This window comes from Lissotriton vulgaris, chromosome 9 (assembly GCF_964263255.1).
Source record: "Lissotriton vulgaris chromosome 9, aLisVul1.2, whole genome shotgun sequence".
Lineage (NCBI taxonomy): Eukaryota > Metazoa > Chordata > Amphibia > Caudata > Salamandridae > Lissotriton > Lissotriton vulgaris.
The window spans coordinates 558,179,582-558,202,690 of NC_141697.1; the positions used below are offsets into that span (position 1 = coordinate 558,179,582).

At 48.9% G+C, this 23,109-nt stretch overlaps 1 protein-coding gene across 2 annotated transcripts in view; it reads right to left on the reverse strand.

Moving 5' to 3' along the window:
- FIBP (FGF1 intracellular binding protein) overlaps nucleotides 1–23,109 on the reverse strand; it is a 155,001-nt gene that overhangs the window by 50,975 nt on the left and 80,917 nt on the right. For both annotated transcript variants that reach the window (XM_086938077.1, XM_086938078.1), the window contains one exon: nucleotides 5,828–5,914. In XM_086938077.1, coding sequence (XP_086794203.1) covers nucleotides 5,828–5,914 — 87 coding nt within the window. The remainder of the gene's footprint in view (nucleotides 1–5,827; nucleotides 5,915–23,109) is intronic.

Genomic DNA, 23,109 nt, shown 5'->3' on the forward strand with positions numbered 1-23,109 from the left:
TGGGTGAAAGAGAGGATCCCTGCGGTACTCCTAAAGTCACTGGGACGGGGGCGGATAAGGACTGATTAACCTTGAATCTTTGAGATCTATTTTGGAGGAAAGAGGTGAACCAAGTAAGCAGAGATCCAGATAATCCCATTCTGTCCTTCAAGAGCTCTAGCAGGTTGTTGTGTCTGACGGTCTCAAATGCCAATGTAAGGTCAAGTAAGATTAGTAAAAAGGCTTAGTTTTGGTCAAGGATTTTCAGTGCGTTGTCTATTATGTGGATCATGGCCGATTCCGGACTGTGACCTGCACTGAAGCCTGATTGGTATTGGTTGAGCAGGTTGAATTGTTCAATTGGTTGCTAAGCTGCGTGTGAACACATTTTTCCAAGAGTTTGGCCAGAGTGGGGGATGTTAGTTATTGGGCGATAGTTATTTAAGTCTAATGGGTAGGCCGTTGGTTTCTTTACGATAGGAGATACCTGACCTGTTTTAAGGATTTCTGGGATGGTTCCTTGAAGGAGGGAGGTATTTATAATCTTGGTCCATTGAGGTAATATCAGTGGAGTGGAGTATTTTAAGAAGTTTGCGAGAAGAGGTTCTGTGAAGTGGTTGGAGGGATTCAAAGTCATAAGTGTTTTTAGTATAGTATCTTCACTGTAAGTGTTGAAGGAGGACCAGGATGCGTTGTGTTTGAAGTCGAATTTTGCGGAGCATATGAGTGGGGCACCTGTCGGTGCGGAGAAGTGTTCCTCTGAGTGTCAGTAAGGGATATACGGTCTTTGAGGAGGTCTGTCTTTATGGTTTCTGTCTTCATAATGAATAAGTAGGTACATTCCTCACAGTTGGGTAGTGTGTTGGGAATAGCCTGGGGTGGGAGGGTACACCCTTGGTTTGGGCTTTGATTAGTTTGAATAACTTTTTGGGACGGTTCTTGGCTTGGTCTAGTTGATTACTGGAAGCCGGCTTTAGATCGTCTGATCTACCCAAAGTAGGAGTTTCTCGTGGTTCTTAGTAGCTTGAGGTGGGCAGACGATGGTGCAGATCTTCATCGTCTTTCAATAGGTCTTAGTGATGGTTGGTCTTAATTTAGCCTACCATCATACCAGGGTTTTGAGTCTTTTGTGGAGACTCTTTTCAATTGTAAAGGAGCTATTTTGTCTAATACCATGTTCATGGAGTGGAGGTAATGGTTAGTCAGATCTTGAACATGGGTTAGGCCTTCAGAGAGAAGCAGGATGTTAGGATGTTAGGATAAGAGGATGAGAGTAGGTCGGTACCGACATTTTTTAGATTCCTCTTCCAGATTTTCCTTCTAGTGGGTTGTGCAGAGAGTGGTTTAACTGATTCCTTGACGTGGAATGTAATGATGTGGTTGTCATACCAGTTACAAGGGAGGATCGATTAAAGTTGAGTAAAGTCAACTTTGGAGATTACCAGATCATGGGTTGAGCCTTTATCATGTGTGGGGCTGTTACAGATTTGGTTAAGGTCTGAGAGGAAAGGTTTGAGGCCGTTGACCCCTGGGTCGTTCTGGTCATCCCAATATAGGTTGAAGTCACCCAGGAATATTTGAATATTTTGTTGACCAATATTTGTAGCTAGAATATCCATGAGGTGCTCTATGAAGGTGAGGTTATCCCCTGGAGGGTGGTAGAATGTGTGTAGTGAACATATTGATTAGTTATTGCTAGAGATGTTTAAACAAAGGTATTCACAGGAGGATAGTGCAGGGGCGTTGGAGCTGGTCACTGTTCGACTGCTCTGATGTATGCAAGCTATACCACCACCTGGCCTATCAATTCGGTCTAGTCTTGTGATGTCATAGTTTGGGGGTACCAGTATGTCCAGGATGGGTGTAGATAATTACTTTAGCCATGTTTCCGTCAGGATTAGTATGTCACATTCATTAGTGAGTATAAGGTCAGCTATATCGGTTGCATATCTTGATGCCGACCTACAATTTAGGAGTATACATTTTAGCCGCGTCTTATTGGGTGCTGTGCTGGGTACGAGTGTGAGGGGGATTCTCGTGAGGTTGTTCTCAACTATGCCTCTGGAATTGTGTCTTGTAGTTCTGTGGGTGTTGATAGGGATAGCTTGGATTAGGGAATGTATAAGTAAGTTATCTGGGTGCCCAGAATTAGGTGGAAGGTACGGTAGCTCATAAGAAAGAAGTAGGGAGATTAAATCTTTAGATGATAGGGTGTTTTTCACCCTGACTGGACGGGATAAGGCGCTGGGGTAGGGAACTGTTCTCCATCTTGGGGGGCTCATGATTCTGGAAGCTTACGTGTAGTTGTTGGGTGCGTTTCGAATTTTTGATGTGTGGGTATGTACTGGATTCTGGTTCAGGGCGCACAAGCTTGCGTTGTTGAAGAATCAGATCATGTAGAGCTTGGATGTCAGCTTTGACTTGTTGTAGTGATAGTAATATCTCGTCTAGTCTGGGGTCTGGAGTGCGAATTGCCATAGTTAATGGATGGACTGTGGGAGGTGTAGTTGAGCCATGTATGTAGTATGAGGGGGAATCGTGGACCGGTTCCTTGTGCTGGAATCTTCCTGTGTGGTTATCTATGGAGGGGGAGGGGGTGGGGGGTGTAAAGGCCGGGAGTGTGGTGGTCTGGATGTGGGTATTGGATGCTTCTGCATAGCGAAGATTGACCCCTTTCTCTGCCAGAGGATATTTGGGGAGCGGACCTGCCATTGTTGGAGTTATCAGACATATGGCAAGTATCAATGTTTACACTTTAGGCTGTAAAACCTGCACCTTTGAAGAGAAACCATTTGTTTACATTACATCAGGCGCACTGGTCTCTGAATATGTTGTCGAAGCTGGGAGAGCAGAAGGTGAGGTGTTTGACAAAATGTGGAATGGAAAAAGTAGACCATGTATATTGATTTTGGCAGTGTCCGAAAAGCCAGCTCATCTGGCAGGAAGTGGGTAAGATACTAACAGAGACGATGAGAAAAGAAATCAAGGTAAGCCTTGCACTGATAATCTTTGATACCTTGGAAGGTGAAGGTTCTAAAAGAAATCTTGGGAAGCTACATACACAATTATTATTAATACAAATATTAATCACACTGAGAGAAATCTAAATGAAATGGGTGTCCAGGGTTCCAACGACATGCACTGAATGGGTCAAATCAGCACAGCAAATTGCTATGTTGGATTGTATAAACGGGTCAGATAAACAGGTTAAGATATGGGAACGATTCCTAGTATGATTTAAGAAATAGCCTAGAAGTCCAAGGATTCAAGACAGAAATAAACATGGGAGGAGTACAGAGTTAGTTTGGGGAAACTCCCACAAAATGTTGAATCGAGTCCTGACCTGGAGGAAGTGGTCCTTAGCTAGACAGGCCATGTCGGAAGGACACAAAATACTTCATGCCTCTTATCTTATATGAGGACAAAGAAAATAAATAAATAAAAAACAATTGGTACACACTTTCACACCTCTGAAAGTCCCTAGTAAGTGGAACCCATGATACCAAGGGCATGAGTACCAAAGAGGCTCCTTAAGGGCTGCCAGCACTTCACCAATGAGCCAGCACCTCCATGTGAAGTGGAGGAGTCACTTCCCTGCAGCCTGCAGGCAACGATCGGATGGACCCGGTCCACTGTTCTGCTGACCCCAGGGTCCACAGAGGAAGCAGCATCCCAGGAGGAGGTCTTAGTTTTCCAGAAGGTCAGTGCATCTCCCTACCAAGTTTTGAGACGACAGGGCCCCCAGGAGCCGCCCGGCCTCAATATTCGGGGTACAGGAGCCCCTGCAGCAGCCAAGGCTTGTTCAGTGTCGAGCCTGGACACCAACACCACCAAGGACGTGGGACGTCAGCATCACCGAGGTGAGCACAGAGATTGACCCTGCTTTCCTGTTATGTCCCCATCTCCAGGTCGACCTAAAAAGTGAGAGCCTCCAACGCAAGCAACCTGCCGAACAAAACACCTCTGCACCCGAGCCCCACAGCCTGAGTCCGGGCCTATCAATGGTGCACCCTTGCTTCACAGACCCTCAAGAGCCAAGTCCCCCTTTGGGTTCTGCCGGACTCGTCCCCCAGTCCCCACATGAAGCCTTTTTCTTGTTACAGGTTTTGCTATTGACTTCAGCTGTAGAGTTCAAGGCAACCCTTGCAACCAGCACCTCCGCACCCGTTCACACCAGGGCAGGTAAACCGAAACTGCTGGGGGTGGTTCTAAGGACCTTGGACCCTCCTTATCTTAAGTCCAAAAGAGCAACCATGTAACTGGATTGCAAGTATCCCTATACAGAGTAGGTTTCTCCCATAGGATAAATTTACAGCGTTTGAGGCTCATGCCTCAAATCTGACAGCTGTATTTTCTGTTTCTGAAAATACAGCTAACTTGAAAACTAATTACCTAATCTCGAAGTTCTTAGTCTTTAAATTAAAATATAAATCTATGTAATTTTTTTAATTGGTGTCAGATTTCTTTATTGAATGTGTGTCAGAGAATTGAGACTCTGTGCAACAATTGCTTAACACTTCCTTCTGATAAGCCAAAGGCTGCTCGGTCACACTACCACAAATTTAGCACATTGGGATTGTTAAAGCAAGCCCCTGTACACTAATAAGGGATACCTGGACTCTCTGCACATTGCACGTCATTTTGGTACACTTTGATGAGAGTCAGCTTCCTACACTGGGTGACTAATGTATTCTAAATACTGTTCATTTCAGCAGTTGTGAAATCATGTCATCTGCTTATACTTACTTGTCAGTTTTTAACTTTAGGATTTTTAACCTTTGAGTTTTACTTTGTAGGTGGGATTATAAGGTTGATTACTAGTCTTGAAATAAATTTACAAACATTTTTGATGGAGGACATCGGTTAATGGGCTTTTCACTACTAGCGCCATGAACGATGAGTGAAAGGACTCAAGAATGTATTCATTTGGTGTCATTTTATGACATCCAGAAATGGGGCACAAACACCACCTTGGGCTTCATTTGAATTATCGCATGAAATGCTATAATTTCAGTGACTGTATCGGAGTATGGACCATCCAATTACAGAATATGTGTTTAATGTCATACATGGGCATGAACTTGGTATGGGTATGTGTCTTTGGCATGGGGAAAGGAATGAGAGGATTAGTATCTATTCCATTTTGTTGATGACATTTATGAAAGGCGATATTTGGATAAAGCAATCATTAGGGTATGGTGGTTGTTAGTATTGATCTTTGACCCGTTCGCTGCGGGTGCCGGCCAACGGCCATCGTGAGCACTACCTTGGTAGCGCTGCGCACGTCTGTTGGCCGACGCAACCCCGCCCGCATAATAGAACGCTCCGCACTGGCGTGGAATGTTCGAAGCAGCAAACGGGTTAAAAATGGCGACTGTAAACTGTGTTGATTGATACACATACTGTGGATAAGCCTGCCATCAAGTGTTGGACACAGGCAGGAATAGAATAGTTGTTGAGAGGTCTGATGAGACGGATAGCTGGGAAGAGGTGGTAGACTCTTTGGAGAAAGGACATGCTAAGAAGAGAGGGTGGGTGGACTGGGCACTAAAGGGCTGAGGAGGCAAGAACTACTGAGGAGAGGAAATGGATTGCCTAGGAGACAAGATAGACTACACTGAAGATAGGGAGGGTGAACTGGGAAGCAGTGGAATGAGAAGACAACTGCTGAGGAAAAAATTAAGTGGACAAATGTGAGAGTAATGTGGAGGTTCAGACTAGGTACCCAGGGAGATTGAAAGTGCAATGAGAAATGAGAAGAAATCGGGAAAACTGAAAATGCCGATGAGAGATGTGGCAAAGACAAATTTCCATGGAGACAATTGCGGCATTACAAATATAAACATACCTTTTCCATAAGATCTATGAAGAAGTCCCTCACATCTTTGGTGTGCGTCAGGTTTGCTGCGATATTCACTAACCCTCGAGACAGCGTCTGCAGAACAGAAACGGTAGTATGAACATTCTGAAGCCTTTCCAATTTCTTTCAAATTATTTTGGCAAATAATTTGATGTTCGCTGTCAGAGGTTATCAATGAGTCCAACATTCCTCCCTTTAACATGCCACCCAACCCCACCAATGCACCCAAACGTTACTTTGTAACACTTGCAAAAAATCGTTTATGACCTTGTAATACATTTTTTAGACCTAATACAGATAAATCAAAAGGTCTAGCAAAAGAAACAGACACACAGATATGTTCTCTTGCAAGTTCACTTTCATTTACAAGGGATAACCCGGAACTGCCATCATTTGCCACTGGAATTAGTATGCTAAAGAGGTCCTACTCTGAACTGGGTAATAGTTACCCACATATGGCTTTTACAACATTGCTTGCATGATAGGTAATAGCAATGAAGTGAGAGAGAGAAGATAACACAGTAATAGTAGTAGCAACAACCTTGCACTAATCCTTTGCTTAAAAACTTTGCTAGAAACACAGACATTTGAGGCGAACAGATTCAAAGTGTCGCTAGTTTTGTAGGGTGCTCTATATTGAGCTGCTTTCCAACCAAACTAGGGAACCCACCCAGAGTTTATTGCTTCCTTGTTTGCATAATTTAAACCTGAAAGGGTATTGGGCGAATATATATATATATATATCTTTCACAAGGTTGCCCATAATCGAAGCAGATGAACTCTCCAGAGTCCTTTATTAAAGCAAACAGCCTTTACATTAAGAAAACTTACTGGCCTGATGTGTTTCGGACCTCCTGGTCCTTGTTCACAGGCATGAATGAGTATGGCAGCACTTCAGCACTTCACTCTCCTCTGCATGCTAATTAATGAATTGCCCTCCGGTGGGCCTCTCCAGTGAGTTTGTTGTCCCAAAGCATGCTGGAACTTGCAGTGCCTTGTTACCAATTCTTACCCTCCAATGGGTGTGCACCATAACATTCCAAAAATCAATCGGATTCCAGCATGCTTCGGAAGAATTATATAATATAATATAATATATATATATATATATATATATATATATATATATATATATATATATATATATATATATATATATATATATATATATCCATATTCCCCCCCCCCCCCCTCCCCCCACACACACATCCCCACCCAGTGCCGGTCAGCGATTCCACAGAAAAAGCCTTTCTGTTTTGGGAATAACTTTGGCACTAATGTTTCTATTCTGCTCCAGATTTTTATCTGGATATACATTGTTCGCTCCCCAACTTTTGGGATTATGCACCCTGCACTTTACTTCTTGCACTAAAATTCTATTTGTGGTTTTTACATCTATTTACTGGTTTATTAACATGTCCCCCGACATTAGTTTATATTGCTCAGTCATAATGTATATTTTAATACTGTGGTCATCCATTGGGCACTTGCCCTACATGTTTCTAACAGATTATTTAATTTGTTTGAATTGCATATTGAATTTTTCTTGCATTTTATGCACTAATCTGCACTTTAAACTGTTTTCTGGTTGACCGTTTTGTATACTGAATGATATTTCCTTTATGTCTGTTATTTTGTGGGAGGAGTCTCGTTTACTGCCAGTATTTAACCACTCATGTCTCTGGGTCTTGTCATGTGATCAAGTCCGGGTTTCCCGGACGAAACGCGTCATGTTGCCGTCCCCATTGATGGAATAAAGCACACCATTCATCTTTAAATCCTTGCTTTGTGGTCTGTACCCGGTTGTGTCCGTTTGCTGTTTTCGGCGCTTCAGGAGATATATATATATATATATATATCCATATTCCCCCCCCCACACACACACATCCCCACCCAGTGCCGGTCAGCGATTCCACAGAAAAAGCCTTTCTGTTTTGGGAATAACTTTGGCACCGCTTGATGAACATTTCCAAAAAGGTGCTACTTTTTGTCTAGTTTGTGCATGAAAGGTTTCAGGGTGATCCATCAAGCCGGGCCAGAGAAACAAGGGGAATCCTAAACGCAAAATCCCCATGCATTTTCCATAGACTTTTTTTGAACAGTTCTACCACAAAAATTGATGAACAGAATTATAACAAATATGACCGGAAGCTAGATTTTGGTCCAGAAAGCTTGCTTTTTGTGATTTGGTTTAATTCTTTTCAGTAGTTCAGTGTTTTTTGAGCTATTAAGCGAAACAAAAACGTGTATATCTGGACGGTTAGGTTTGAGAGACTCTTGCATTCCCATCTCCCTGCAGCAGCACAGTTACTGTGTCCGGGGGGCCCACCCTAGGGACACAGTAGTTTGCCTGCCCGCATTAGCGCAGAAAGCAAAACATATGTCCGTCCTCACTTGGCGGGAGCATTTTAAAATTTGCCAGGTGGAAGCAGGCATGCCTTCTCTGCCGGCTCGAGCTTTAAAAATGCTCCCACCAGGTGGGAGAAGACTTTTGTTTCCCTGTCCACACACCAGCGCGTTAGGGACACACACATTGCTCCAGTCGGAGCAAGTGTAAACAGCTGTGCCTGGCGGATGGGAGCAATGCCTGCTCCCACAGCATGCGTAGACCCTGGTGCTCCCTTGCGGCCCCAATGCACTGGTAATTTCCCTACGTATTACATCAGGCCTGGCATGTTCTATGACATCATCGATAACATCACTGCAACGTGATATTTATGTATATATATAGTCAAACAGTGCGATTCCTCTTGACAGCTTGCTCAGTCATCCGGTGCTCACATCAAATCGGCGGAATCCAGCCCCAAATAATATTCTTAGAACAAGGAGATGTCGCACTCCAGTAATGTTGTTTTCAAAGGTTTTTATTCACCACTACCACCAACGCGTTTCACCACACAGGCTTGTTCAGAGTTAGGGAAGTCTGTTAACAATTTCCAATTTATACTACTTTCCCCATGTGCCCATTATGAGGCATTGTTGGATACGTTGTTTCAATTATAGTATTTACAAAGTTATTTACATATATTTACAAGTATTTACACTGTTTTCATTCCATTCATTCACAGTTTGTTAATTTGATTCATATCCTCTTTTTCCTGGGATGATCATATCACATTTATATATCAATATATGTTCAGGATTTTTGTTGGTTCTCCTTTATGTATCTCCAGTCTCAGTGACAGTTTTTCAATGACCAAAGTAGTGTATTCGTATACTTCACTGGACAGTCCAATGTATAAATCTTATTGCAGCATCCAGGAGATGAGTTCCAGATTCGACAGAAGAAATAAACATTCAAAATAATGACAATGTAATCATCAATCTGTCAAAACTTAAACTGAGCAAAGACCAAACTACTCTCCTTAACTAAGGCCTCACATTTTGCCCGGAACAACATCACGATTACACTGAAATAAACAAAAGACATTTATAAATTCATAAGGAAACTAAAACTGGCCAAAATCTATGCCAAAACAAATATCAACCAAAAACACCTAATGTGAAGACTCCTGAACCAAATCTAACTATTGACCAAATACCGGATGTGGTAACCTCGTATGAATTAATGATGGACCTAGAGGATAAACAGACAAGCGAAGTACTTGACAGGTTGGAAATAGATACATGTGGACCTCAGAATACCAATCTAAAACGCAAATCCAAGTTCTGCCCCAACCTACCACCAGGGAACAGAATAGATACATATCAGGATTTGTGATATCTGATCTGGAGAACCTAAAGAATACCAATCTCAACAAAAAAGAAAACTTTATCAAAGGAAAACGAAAGGCTCTAAAAGAACTAATGAATAGTGACACCATTGAAATAAAACCAGCCGACAAAAGGGGGCAACATTGTTATAATGGAAAAATCTCAATACATCAAAGGCGAAAAGGCAGTTAAATGATACGAGTAAATACACCAAGTTATCAGGAAATCCTATTAATGATCGAACAATGAGCTACCAACAAAGAATCAAAACATTGAAAAAACAATGCATCATTAATGATGAAGAAGCTAATAGTTGACAACCCAATAATCCCTACTATATATTTTCTGCCCAAGGTGCACAAAACGCTGATAAACCTACCTGGCAGTCCTATCATGTTAAGCTGTGGTTCATTATATCAGAACTTATCAATATACATAGGTAGCATTTCAGCGCCCAGGGTAACAACACTCAACTCTTATATAAAAGATACCAAGGATTTCCTGAAACAGCTGGCCAATATCACTTGGCACCATAATCTACTACTGGTAACAATGGATGTGATCTCATTGTACGCATCAATAAGCCATGAGGTGGGACTCACCGCCTTGAAATACTTTCTAGCACAACGGAATGTCCAATATTTGGAACAGTCAGAAGCAATGCTAGAAATGACAGAACTAGGTCTACGCAACAACATCTTCCTGTATGATAAACAAATGTACCTTCAAACCTGTGGGACCGCCATGGGAATTTCCTTCTCTCCTAGCTATGCAATGGATGGTGGGAGAGGACAGTAGCTTGGGGAGAAGGCAACGAGAAACACATAGACAAAGTCCATCTCTGGCTGCGGTTTATTGACAACTTGTTTATAATTTGGAAAGGAATGACAAATGAACTTTAGGCTGTTGTCACGCGTTTCGAGACAACAGCCTCCTCTTCCTGGGCAGCTGCTAAAACATAGCAATGGAGTGTCCTCGTTGCTTGCACCTTTATGTAGCCCCCAGTGGGGCTCATCATGCTGAATTAACTGGTGCCGGGCAAGTCTATTAAATCCACCAATATATAATGTAATCGTCTGTATTTGACCCAATTTCTCCTGCACTTGAACTCTATTGAGGTAAAGGGTAGGGGGCAACCCTATATTCGGCCAAATTGTGGGGTCTGGAACAGTCGGAGAAACTGGAGTTGGTTGGGAATAAATGTTTAAGGTCTATATTAAATTTACCACTATGCACACCACTGGTCCCCGTACACCTTGACCTTGGATTGAGAAGTATAACCCACATTGCTGTCTTAAGAGCTTTAGTGTTTTGGGTGAGGTTTTGGACAGACAAGAAACAGATTCCCTTTAAAGAAACTGTTGCTGAGGTACAGACATTAGACAAGGCGGCTGGGTGGTGTATCCTCTGGTTTAAGAAAATCAAACAATGGTTATATAAACTAGATCTGAAGGAACTATGGGAGAAACTAGGGACCAGGACTAAATATATGGTATTTTTGTAAAAGGTGAGGTTTTGGGACTACATCCAGGGCACTCTTTTTAACACTTTAGTACTTGGCACTTTAATTGAGCGGTTCTTGGATATTAAATGTACTTTTACACTGGAGACACTTATGGATCAGATAGAAACGTTGTTTGCACGAGTACTTTAATTACAATTCAGGTATGGAAATTTGCCCTTGAATCAACGTAAAAGTAAATGGAAGCAATCTACACTATCTTCAATTTTCCCAGTGTGAAGGCTTTGTCCTGAAGCTGCAGAACATTTTATGATTTTTGCCCTGCGTACTTGAAGACCAGAAGAAGATGGATAGTCCTGGCATATCGGTTGATGTCTATTTCTCGACCTGGGGATGCTATGCGAATTTTAAGATCAGATAATACAGAATGGCTCATGTTTTCTGTATATAGGTAAATGGTGTGCATGAATAGCATCCTACCTTGTTTTTACTCTTGGGGGTTTCACCTGTTAAAGAATAAAGTAGTTTTGAGTGAACCCTTCATTTTTTAATTTCATTGCCACTACGTGAAATGTGATTTGTTTTCATTTCACTGCCCTCATTTCTTTACACGTTCTTCACTTTATTTTGTTTGGACACGTTTTCTTTGAGCATAATGATCGCCAATGATGATAACAATTGGCTTATCTGGTGAGTACCTGCCAGTTACCCAGTTGGTGTTGCGGCCGTGAGGGGTCATTTTGCTCTCTTCACATTTTTCACAAAGAGTTCTGTGTTTGTGTTTGGGACTAAATGTATAAGAATTCTAATAGTACATATTTGTACCGTCCTAGATTTCTCGTAAACTGTCAACAACAATAAAATTCAAGGGGGTTTCGTTATAAGGTTTTTTACAAACTAAAGTTGTGTGAGGGTTATGTAGAAAACTACAAAGCTTCACAACAACTACATAGAGAAATACAATTAATGAGATTTCTGTAATTGTAGGAGACTGGTCTTGTTTGTTTTTTCTGTATAAAGGTACCTGCTTTTGCCCTAGTGTATTAGGAACTTAGGGCCATATGTATGAAGGCAATTTTGCAATTGCAAACGCGGAAATTCGCAGAATTTTGGCATTTGCGATCTCAAAAGAGCTAAGTGGTATGTTTGTAAGCAAAACAGCCTCGCAAAATAAAGGAATCGCAAATTTGCGATTCCCTATTTTGCGTTTGCATTTGAGGAATCGCAATTTGCGATTCCTTAAATGCAATGTATGAGGCCCAGAAAAAGTGCAATTTGGCCATAAGGAACCGCATATCACCACCAACTTCAAGTTGGTGGTAATTTGCGATTTCTTTGAAAAATGCACTTTTTGCATTTTTTAAATTGCCATGTAGTGCATATACATGCCCTTAAGGCATGTATGTGTGCCACATGGGCACACATGCACATTTCAGGGGTGAAACAGGGTGTCCTTTTGACACCCTGGCACCTTTGAAATTGCATTCTCAATTTGCGATTCTCTAATTGAGAATCGCAAATTGGGAATGTCTTCCCATTCATTCCTATGGGCCTTAGGGCCCAAAGGACTGAATGGGGGGGTATTCCCTTTTGCAATTTGCGATTCGCAATTAGGGAATATGTAGGATTAGCAAAATTATTTGCAAATCCTACATACATAGCATTTTGCGATTCTCTAAAAATCGCTATTTGAGAATCGCAAAATGTAAGTTTCATACATATGGCCCCAAAATGTTAGCTACTAATTCCTTTTTTTAACTCTGGAAACCCCCTAGGGATGTTATTTTATGTTGCATTTCAGTTTTATAAAATTTGACAAAGTTGTAAATGTATTTCTTTTATGATGTATTTACATATGTGTTTTTATGTGATGATGTGTTTATGTAAATGATCATATATTGATCGAATAAACTACTACTACATATAGTATTTTCATACAATAAAACATTTCGATATGGGGGCGTGGCCAGCCAGTAAGCCTGGGCGTAGTTCGCGTAGCCGCACTCCGCGGAGCTACGCGAAGATGCACTTGCACTCCGCGAACTACGCATAACTCCGCGAACATGCGTAGTAGCTTGCTTGACCCGTTCGCGAGCCGTTTTTGTCTTCGGGAGCGCCGTGGAACTCTGGAACTGCTCGACACCACATCTCCAGACGTTGCCTTCCTCACGGAAACATGGATGAACGCCTCCTCAGCGCCCGACATCGCCGTTGCCATCCCGGACGGATACAAGATCACCCGGAGAGACCGCGTCAACCAGACAGGAGGAGGCATCGCCATCGTCCACAAGAACACCATCCGCATCACGACCAACTCAGACGACACCCTCACAGCCGCCGAACATCTTCACTTCCAGATACACACCGACCCCAAGACCACACTCAGAGGCACCCTCATCTACAGACCCCCAGGACCTCGCACACAATTCAGCGAAGACATCGCAGACTTCATCAGCCCGCACGCCCTCGCCTCTGATGACTACATCCTCCTAGGGGACCTCAACTTCCACCTGGAGAACAACAACGACAACACCACCACCACCCTGCTGGACAACCTCGCCAACCTCGGACTCATGCAACTGGTAAACACCCCCACCCACTACGCCAGACACACGCTTGACCCAGTCTTCTCCTCCAGCAAGTACATCTCCTTCAGCCACTCCACCGGACTCCACTGGACAGACCACAGCTGCGTCCACTTCAGCTTCAGAAAGACCACGACTCACCACCACCCGCAACAGTTTCCCCACAGGAACTGGAACAAGATCACCACCGACCAGCTTACCACTTCACTGAGCCAGAACCCTCCCGCCAGCTCAACGGACCCCAACCAAGCAGCCAACAACCTCACACAGTGGATCACCAATTGCGCTCGCCCAACCAGCCTCGACCACTCGCAGTCCGGCTTCCGCGCCAACCACAGCACCGAGACCGCCCTCATCGCAGCCACTGACGACATCCGAGGCCTGCTCGACAACTGGGAAACAGCGGCCCTCATCCTCCTGGACCTCTCCGCAGCATTCGATACGGTCTGCCACCGCACCCTAGTGCAGCGCCTCAGCAACATCGGAATCCAAGAGAAGGCACTGGAGTGGATCATCACGTTCCTCACCGGAAGAACCCAGAGAGTCCGCCTCCCCCCGTACAGATCCAAGGCCACCGAAGTCATATGCGGCGTACCACATGGATCATCAATCAGCCCCACCCTCTTCAACGTCGACATGAGCCCCCTCACAGCCATCGTACGCCAACAAAACCTCAACATCATCTCCTACGCCGACGACACCCAGCTGATCCTCTCCCTCACCAACGACCCAGGAACCGCCAGAACCAACCTACACGAAGGGATGAAAGACGTAGTCGAGTGGATGAGGAACAGCCGCCTGAAACTGAACTCAGACAAGACGGAAGTCCTCATCCTTGGATCATCACCCTCCGCCTGGGACGACTCCTGGTGGCCCCCTGCCCTGGGCAGCGCACCCAAACCAAAGGACCACGCACGCAACCTGGGCTTCATCCTGGACTCCTCCCTCTCGATGACCAGACAAGTCAACGCCGTCTCATCATCATGCTTCAACATCCTACGCATGCTCCGAAAGATCTTCCGATGGCTCGCCACCGAAACCAGGAAGACGGTCACACAGGCACTCGTCACCAGCCGACTGGACTACGGAAACACCCTCTATACCGGAACCACAGCCAAACTCCAGAAAAGACTCTAACACATCCAGAACGCCTCCGCACGACTCATCTTGGACATCCCCCGACACAGCCACATCTCCGGACACCTGAGAGACCTTCACTGGCTCCCCGTCAGCAAGAGAATCACGTTCCAACTCCTCACCCACGCACACAAGACCCTCCACGACCTGGGCCCCAGGTACCTCAACAACCGCCTGACCTTCTACACTCCCACCCGCCAGCTACGATCGACCAGCCACGCCCTCGCCACCGTGCCACGCATCCGAAGATCCACCATGGGAGGAAGATCCTTCTCCTACCTGGCAGCCAAGACTTGGAACTCCCTCCCCATCCACCTCTGCCTGACCCAAGACCACCTCTGCTTCAGGAAGCAACTCAAGACATGGCTGTTCGAGCAGTAGCGGACCCCCCTCCCCCAAGCGCCTTGAGACCCTCTGGGTGAGTAGCGCGCTATACAAATATCCTGATTGATTGATTGATTGATTGCCTGCATGCTCGGGATGTGTAGCACGCGAAGTTACCCATGAGGTTTGTCCCGCCCGCTCGCGTCCCCTTATTTCCAGTTACTACTAACGTGTTCGCGAGTTATTCTGTGCCAGATTGCAGTTTCTGCGTGTTCGGCAACTCGATCTTACCGACAAGCATCCTCGCGCACGCGAAAATGCTATTGAGCGCGTGAGAACTACGCTACGCAGCAGTTTGCGGAGTATTCGACAACTTCGCGTTCTCCGCGGAGCGCGGAGTTGCCGAAACTCCGCAAAATCCGCGAACGGAGCGTAGTTCTTCGCCCAGGGCTACCAGCCAGGCAGCATCGCGGACGCAACTCACTAGAGCTCTGTCAGTGAGGCCCTAACTTATCCTACATTTCCCCGGATAGTGTGAATTGAACTTACCAGCACCGAACGGAGCGGTTGCGGGATCGCCTGGGGACCTCACCGGTGTGCCCAGAGTCGTGAGGCACGGCTGGGGCGCCGGGAACACCCCGCTGTGTGGGAGTAGCTGGCAAAAGCGGTGAAGGCGCGAAGACTAGCCGGGCCTCAGAGAGGAGAGGGGGCCCTGACTCCAGCAATGTGGAAGTAGAGGAGGAAGCCTGACCGCGACTGCGGGCTACGGAGTGCGCCGGGGAGGTGCAGAGGAGGCCCCGGACCGAGCGGCCGGTTAGCCCGCAAAGCCGCCGGCAGGCTGGGAAGAGGAGTCCAGAGGCGCCCGTACGTGGAGCCGGAAGGTGAGCCGCCGTCTGGCAACTTCACGGCAGGCCAGGGCGAGAGGCGGGGGTGAGGACTCAGCTGCTGGCGGGCCCCGGGGACGGACGACGGGAAGGGAGAGTTCCGCTCCTCTGCTGAGTGTGAGGAGCGTTGACAGTCCGGCGCGAGTGGCAGCCAGAGATCCCTGAAGCCCCTGAGGTGAGCTGCGGAGCCCTGGAGGCGGGTGATCGGGAAAAGGCCCAGCACTGGTGAGAGGACGTGCCCTGCTGCGAGGCGCCTAGAGCCACGGGACCGGTTGAGGGGCACGGCAGAGCGGTGGAAGACGTAGGCGGCGGCGCAAGGGTGAAGCTGGCAATGGACAGTTCCGGAGGCGACATTTTAATTCAGGCGCCATTTTGAGAGCTCATGCAGTGAGAGGCCCCAGCCCCCCCCTAAAATTCAGCGCTAGGCCCTCTGACCACAAGCGCTGCTAACCCCAGACACTGTGCAATTGCTGCAAAGACGGAGGGGCCCGTCTGAACTGCTGACTCAGGGCACCTCTGGCGAGACGCTGCTGATTGCGGCCCGCAAACGTTTAAAATAAAGGGACAAATGCCGAGAGCTTGGTGCCAGCTGTTGTGTCCGGTGGTGGGGAAATGAGTGCCCTAGGGCTATCAATCTGGGACCTACACTCCGGGGCATCTAATCCTGACTAGGCCTAACACGTGGCCCTAGAATTAACTCAGTCGGACACTGGGAATAACTTTGTTGCTCGGTCTGCGCGCCTCAGAATACCTGCGTGCGTGCGAGACCTCTTTTTATTATAGGGAGTCACATGACTAGCGCGCCACACGCCCAGGGCGTCGGGGGCGGGCCTCCAGGAACACAACATTCCTCCTAAAATAAGGAAAAACCAGAACACAGCAAAAACCAAACTCAACCGTTTTCAAACAGTCTCAGTTAACATTGGGACAAACACTTTCAGCGTCCTTTGATTGCAGCACCATCATATCTACTGGTCTGTTCTGCTATATGGATATTCAAATGGGAACAGTCTTACGTGAAGTAGTCTCGTAACCAGCCGGAGGGAGTGGGATTGTTTCTCAATCGGCGCTGCGACCCCCTGTGATTCAGCATTTCCGCTCCAGCCTCTGACTCGGGACTTGGCGCCTCTCTGTCGGCCCCCTCCGGATCTGGGGCCTCCTCGAGGGCCTCCGCGTCACCTCCCACTTCTTCACTTGCTGCTCTCAGATCGCTACTTTGACTGACCTTGTGACTGGCTGTTGATTCAACATTGGGTGCGTTAGTTGCAGTTTCAGTTTGTTCAACACTCTGCCGATGCTCTGACTCTGTGGCTGCAGAGTGAAACAATTTGAAGTGAGATACATTGCGAGTCACCATCTCTCGTCCTCGGATCACTGTAAGACGGGTGCCTTTCACCCCAACCACTCGCCACGGTCTCTTCTCATAATTGAGACTGAACTTGCCACTAGTTATGCGGTTGCGAAGAAGCACCACATCTCCTCGTCTGAATTGGGGTGGGACCGCCCGTCGTTTTTGGCTGATTTTGGCAAACGTGGTTTTTCTTTTCTTCGCGACAGCCTCTTCGTTTACCACCTCAGGTGACCACTGTGGATGATGAGGAATGGAGTCCTTCACTACTCGCCCTAGGAGAAGATGTGCCGGGGCGACCCCCGTTGTGGAGTGTGGGGTCTGGCGGTAGCTTTGAAGAAAAGTGAAAATGGCCATTTCCACGGACTGTCCCTTATCGTGAGCAATGCGGATGACTTTGTTCAGTGTCCTCATAAACCTCTCGGCTTCCCCATTGGCTTGCGGCCACCGAGGTGTTATGCGCCTGTGGCGGGTCCCCAGAGATGACAGATAGGTAGCAAAGTCCTGCCCTTGGAATGGGGGTCCATTGTCCGTTCGAAGCTCCTTCATGGCACCATGAGTGGCGACAATCTTTTCCATTTTGGGGATCACACAGTCTGCACTGGTGCTTGTCACGATTTCCACTTCTGGGTACTTTGAATGGTCATCTATCATCACCAGCGTGTGTCTTCCGTCCGGGAGACTGCCAAAATCCATACTGACCCGCTCCCAGGGTCCTTGGGGTCGGGGCTCTACAATGATGGGGGCTTCCCTGGAAGCTTCTCCCGTGACTTGGCAGGCAGTGCACGACCTCACCATGCTCTCCACCATGTCGTCCATGAGGGGAAACCATACTTTGGTTCGCAGCCGGGCCTTGGTCTTGACCATCCCCTGGTGACCTACATGGGCTAGTTGTATTACTTGTCCCGTGAGAGCCGTGGGTATTACTAGATGATGCCCTCGCAGCAGACATCCCGCCATGTCTTCATTGAGTTCATCCCTGACATGGTATAAGCTCTCCATGATTTTCTGAGCCTCCGGGGTGAGCGCCTTCCAGCTCTCCTTGGCTTTATGCCAGTTGGCAGTCCGAAGGAGGTCCTTGACCCGCTGTATGCAGGCGTCTTGGGCCGTGGCGCTCACAACGTCTTCCAGGGATATGGGGCGCGGGCATGACCTGGCCACCACCCACTTCACATACGCTTCTGTTTCTTCCGCCTCATCCATCTCCTCCGGAGTGGCGGGCCTGGGATGACGCGATAAATAGTCTGCCGGGTTGTTCGCTCCCGGTTGATACTCAATGTTGCAGTTGTATTCCTGCAGTTGCAATAGCCATTTCTCTATTCTTGGGGGTGGTTTCGATGAAGTCCCTGAGAACAGAGCCACCAGCGGCTTGTGGTTGGTCACCACCGTGAATGGCTTCCCATAGACATACAGGTGGAAGTGTCGACATCCCCAATGAATTGCAATTGCTTCTTTTTCAATCTGTGAGTATCTTTGTTCTGTGTCCGTGAGGGACCTACTGGCGAAGGCAACTGGGGTCCAGTCTATTTCATCCCTCGGCCTTTGCATCAGTACGGCCCCCAGCCCCGCCGGTCCGGCATCTACCGCGATTAGTGTGGTATTTCGAGGGTCAAAGAAGGCCAGCGTGGTGTTACTGGAAAGGGAGGCCTTGATGTCTTGGAACGCCTTCTCCTGCTCCGGTCCCCAGCTCCACGGAGTGGAGTCCTTAGTAAGCTCACGCAGCGGGAGAGTTAGGTTGGCTAGGTCCTTGATGAAGCGACCACAGTAGTTTACCATGCCAAGAAAGCTCCTGACTTCGGTGACCGTCGTGGGTGGTGGCGCATCCTTGATGTCTTTTACTTTGTCAGGATCGGGGTTGACGCCATCAGCTGAGAACACATATCCGAAGAACCCTATCTTGGTCCGCAAAAATTCACACTTGTCTCGATGCAGTGTGAGCCCCGCCCCGCGGAGCCTACGGAATACTTGGGCCAGCCGGTGATTGTGTTCTGAGATTGTTCGGGCATGCACCATGATGTCATCGCAGACATTTATCACTCCAGGTATGCCGGCAATCAGTTCCTGAATGACATTTTGGAAAACTTCAGCCGCACTAGAGATCCCAAAACTAAGTCTGGTGTACCTGCGGAGTCCAATATGGGTGGAGAAGGTGGTGATATTTCTTGACTCCTTATCTAACACCAGCTGATGGTACCCCGCACGGAGGTCAAGTTTGGAAAACCAGCAGGATCCGGACATTTCCCCGATTAAGTCATCTATTGTGGGGGTGATATGGCGCTCCCGTTTGATGGCAGCATTTGGGAGGCGCATATCTACGCAGATCCGGACTGCTCCCGGCTGTTTCGGTTTCCGCGTGACCACAATGGGCGAAACCCAGGGGGTGGGGCCTGATACTTTCTCGATTATTCCGGCCGCTTCCAGCTTGTGCAGTTCTTCTTCCACTAGCGGCCGAAGGTGGAATGCAATGCGACGGTGTCGCAAGGCCACAGGTTGCACTGTAGGGTCCACGTGCAGATGTATCTCCCGGCCCTTGAAGCATCCAATGCCTTCAAATAGGTCCGGAAAGTCCATAAGTAGTTGTTGCACCAACTCTTCATGTACTCCAAAGGCAAATGTGACCACCCCCAGGCCTTCGGCTGTTCAGCAGCTCAGGAGCATGCCTTGGCCCTCTTCCGACACGAAGATGTTGGCTCTTGTGACTTTGTCCCCATGGCGGACTGCCGCTCTGAACTTCCCACGGATCCGGAGCGGGATGTCTTGACCATAGGCAAACACAGTGATGGGGGTGGGGCTGAGGCTCGGAGGTGTAAGCATGGTTCTGTAGAGAGACGCGCTCATAAGGTTTATGGACGCGCCTGTGTCCACTACCGCCATGATCTCCTGATCCGCCACCTGGATGGAGCATTGGGGCAGTGTCCTGGTGCGTCTGGTGGCGGTGCCGATCATGTGCACCTTGTGCACGGACCGCTCCTCTTCATCATCGTCATCCATGTCGCTGTTGCTGGGCTCACCTTCCACGACCGTCTGCACCGTTTGGCGTGGCTTGCGGAACCTTTTGGACCGGCACACTTTTTCGAAATGGTTCATCTTGCCACATCCTGAGCATCTCTTGCCCCGTGCTGGACATTCTGGTGCCGGGTGTCGCGGGCCTCCACAGTAACCGCATGACTGTCCTGATGCCCCGCCTTGGGTGGGTGTCGTTCTTTTGTGCCATTTGGACGGTGTTTGGACCTGTAGCTTGTTGATCGGTTCCACCTTCACGTTGGCTTGAAGCGCAGCCTCCATGTGTGCCGCCCTGGCCTTGGAAAGCTCCTTCGTGCGGCCAAGGGTGAGGATGTCGGGCAGAGGCTTCCCCGATTCCTCCAGGATCCTCTCTCGCAATTTTGCAGGAGCGCACCCCTGTATTATCTGTCCCCTGATCTCCTCCGTTACATCCTGGAACCCACAAGTTAGTGCCAGTTTCTTAAGTCTGGTGTGGTATGCGTCCAGTGACTCTTCCGGCAGTTGCCGTGCTTGTCGGAAGACAAACCGTTCGTAGTCCTGGTTCGCCATGGGCTCAAAGTGCGCATTGAGAGTGTTAATCAGGGTATGATGAGTCTTGGGGGTCGCCTCCGTGAGGGTCCGAGCAATGGAGTGAATGTCTTTGCCGCCAAGGTGGAGAACCATGGCACGTTTTTGTTCCTTGTGGACCTTCGTGGCTTCAAAGAATATTAGGAGCCTGTCCACCCATTCCTTCCATTTCGGAGCGAGAGTGGAGGGCGCACCCTCCACCACAAACGGTTCAATGGGCGGAATGGTAGCCATCGCCCAGGACGCGCTTGATCAGGCCCGTGGCCGGCCGAGGTGAGGTCCGATGTGGCACTCTGAGGAAGTCGCTGACGGCTGTGGCCTTGTAAGGACGTGTCGATGTCCACCGGCAGTGCGGACAGTGACCGCGGTGTGCCCCTCAGCAGAGGCAGCGGAGCGCGTGCGACCGGCGCTCCGGTATCGGATGGCGATGGTGCGCCTCGGGACGGGCAGACACCGCTTCCCCTCGAGCAGCCAGGCAGTACCGGTCGCCGCCCAGATCGCCTCGCCAGGCGGGCCGAGGTGCGCCTCACGCACGTGCCACCGGGCTCGGTGCGGCACCGGACGGGGAGGTCCTGCGGGAGAAAGGCCGCACACGACCAATCGGGCCACGATGCGCGGCAGGTCAGCGTTGGGCAGCGCCGCTCACCTTCAAAGTGCCAGGGGTGGAAGTCGTCGTCTCTCCAGGCGCGCTGTGCGGGGGTGTGTGGGACAGCAAGGCACGAGCACCACGAGCGATTGGCAACGCTCGCAGCCGCCTCACACGAGAGTGGGCACACACACACCCCGAGCGAGGGGTCGGCAACCACCCTCGTCGCCAATTGTTGTGTCCGGTGGTGGGGAAATGAGTGCCCTAGGGGTATCAATCTGGGACCTACACTCCGGGGCATCTAATCCTGACTAGGCCTAACACGTGGCCCTAGAATTAACTCAGTCGGACACTGGGAATAACTTTGTTGCTCGGTCTGCGCGCCTCAGAATGCCTGCGTGCGTGCGAGACCTCTTTTTATTATAGGGAGTCACATGACTAGCGCGCCACACGCCCAGGGCGTCGGGGCGGGCCTCCAGGAACACAACACCAGCCAGTGCACAGCCCCTGACTGCCCCATCACAGCTGCCCACTAACGGAGGCCTTCCGCGGCCCACACGCACTTGTCAGCACACGGCCCTACCTCTTGAGATGCAGATCACACGCCTGCCACTAGTCTGCCCGTGGAATACTTGAAAGGGGATTGCTGTCAGCATTTGGTTGTCCTGCCTAATTGAGCAAACCTGAACACCCCACCTGACGCCGCAGTCAGAGACCGCGCTACTCGGGAAACACCAGGGGGAAGGTTTGCTGTCAGCACACAAGCTGCGACGAGAGGCCGCGAGGTGGGGCCTCGTGGCAGATGGCCCTACAGGATACTGGTAGGGCAGACAGCATTGAGTCCTCCTGAAGCTGCAGCGGCCGGGGGCTGGTCGCAAGTCCTGAGGCGGTGGTGGAAGGCTGACGGCCCCCAGCGGAGCACAGAGGCGGCGACCGGTAAGAGCGCAACCTGTCGCTGGTGGGCGCCCGCATTATACGCACGGCCGGAACTCACAGCTACCTGGGAAGTCACTGAGGCCAGGGGCACAGAACACTAGCTCTCCAAAAGCTGCGGGAACATCGGACACCGACGGGAGTGTCAGAGGTACAGCGGGGGCAGCGAAGGCCAAGGCCGAGTGGCGAAGAGGGCGAGGCGGGCAGCAGAATGCGCTATCTTGCCCCGGGAGCCATTTCGGCCGCCCACAGGAAGAGAGGCCCCCGCCCTTTGACTGTATCAGTTGTGTATGCCACCTGCTGGCACCTCTGGACGCGGTGGCCGAGTCGGTGGTGAGGACCCGAGAGGAGGGGAACTCTCTATACTGCTGAAGCGGTGAGACTCCTGTGAGAACTGGCTGCACCTACACACCTCCTGGGACTGGGGCGCACAATACGAGATCGAAATCGGATCGTCCTCTAACGACTCAACGACGCATTAGGCTGAGGTGGACGCACCTGGACCCGCTAGTCATCGATTGCCACGCAACATTGACCCCCCCCTGGCGAGTGCAGCGAGCCTGGTAGGTTCGGGGGCCCCACCGCCGCTACCGTTGATCCACCGCCTGGAGCGTTTATGTCCACGGCGCAGCAGCTCGCAATGGGCAGGCTGAGAGACAAGCCGCAGTCAAAGCAGCAGGGTCCGGGTGGCCCCGACACGCCACAGGATCAGCGGCGGATAGAGATG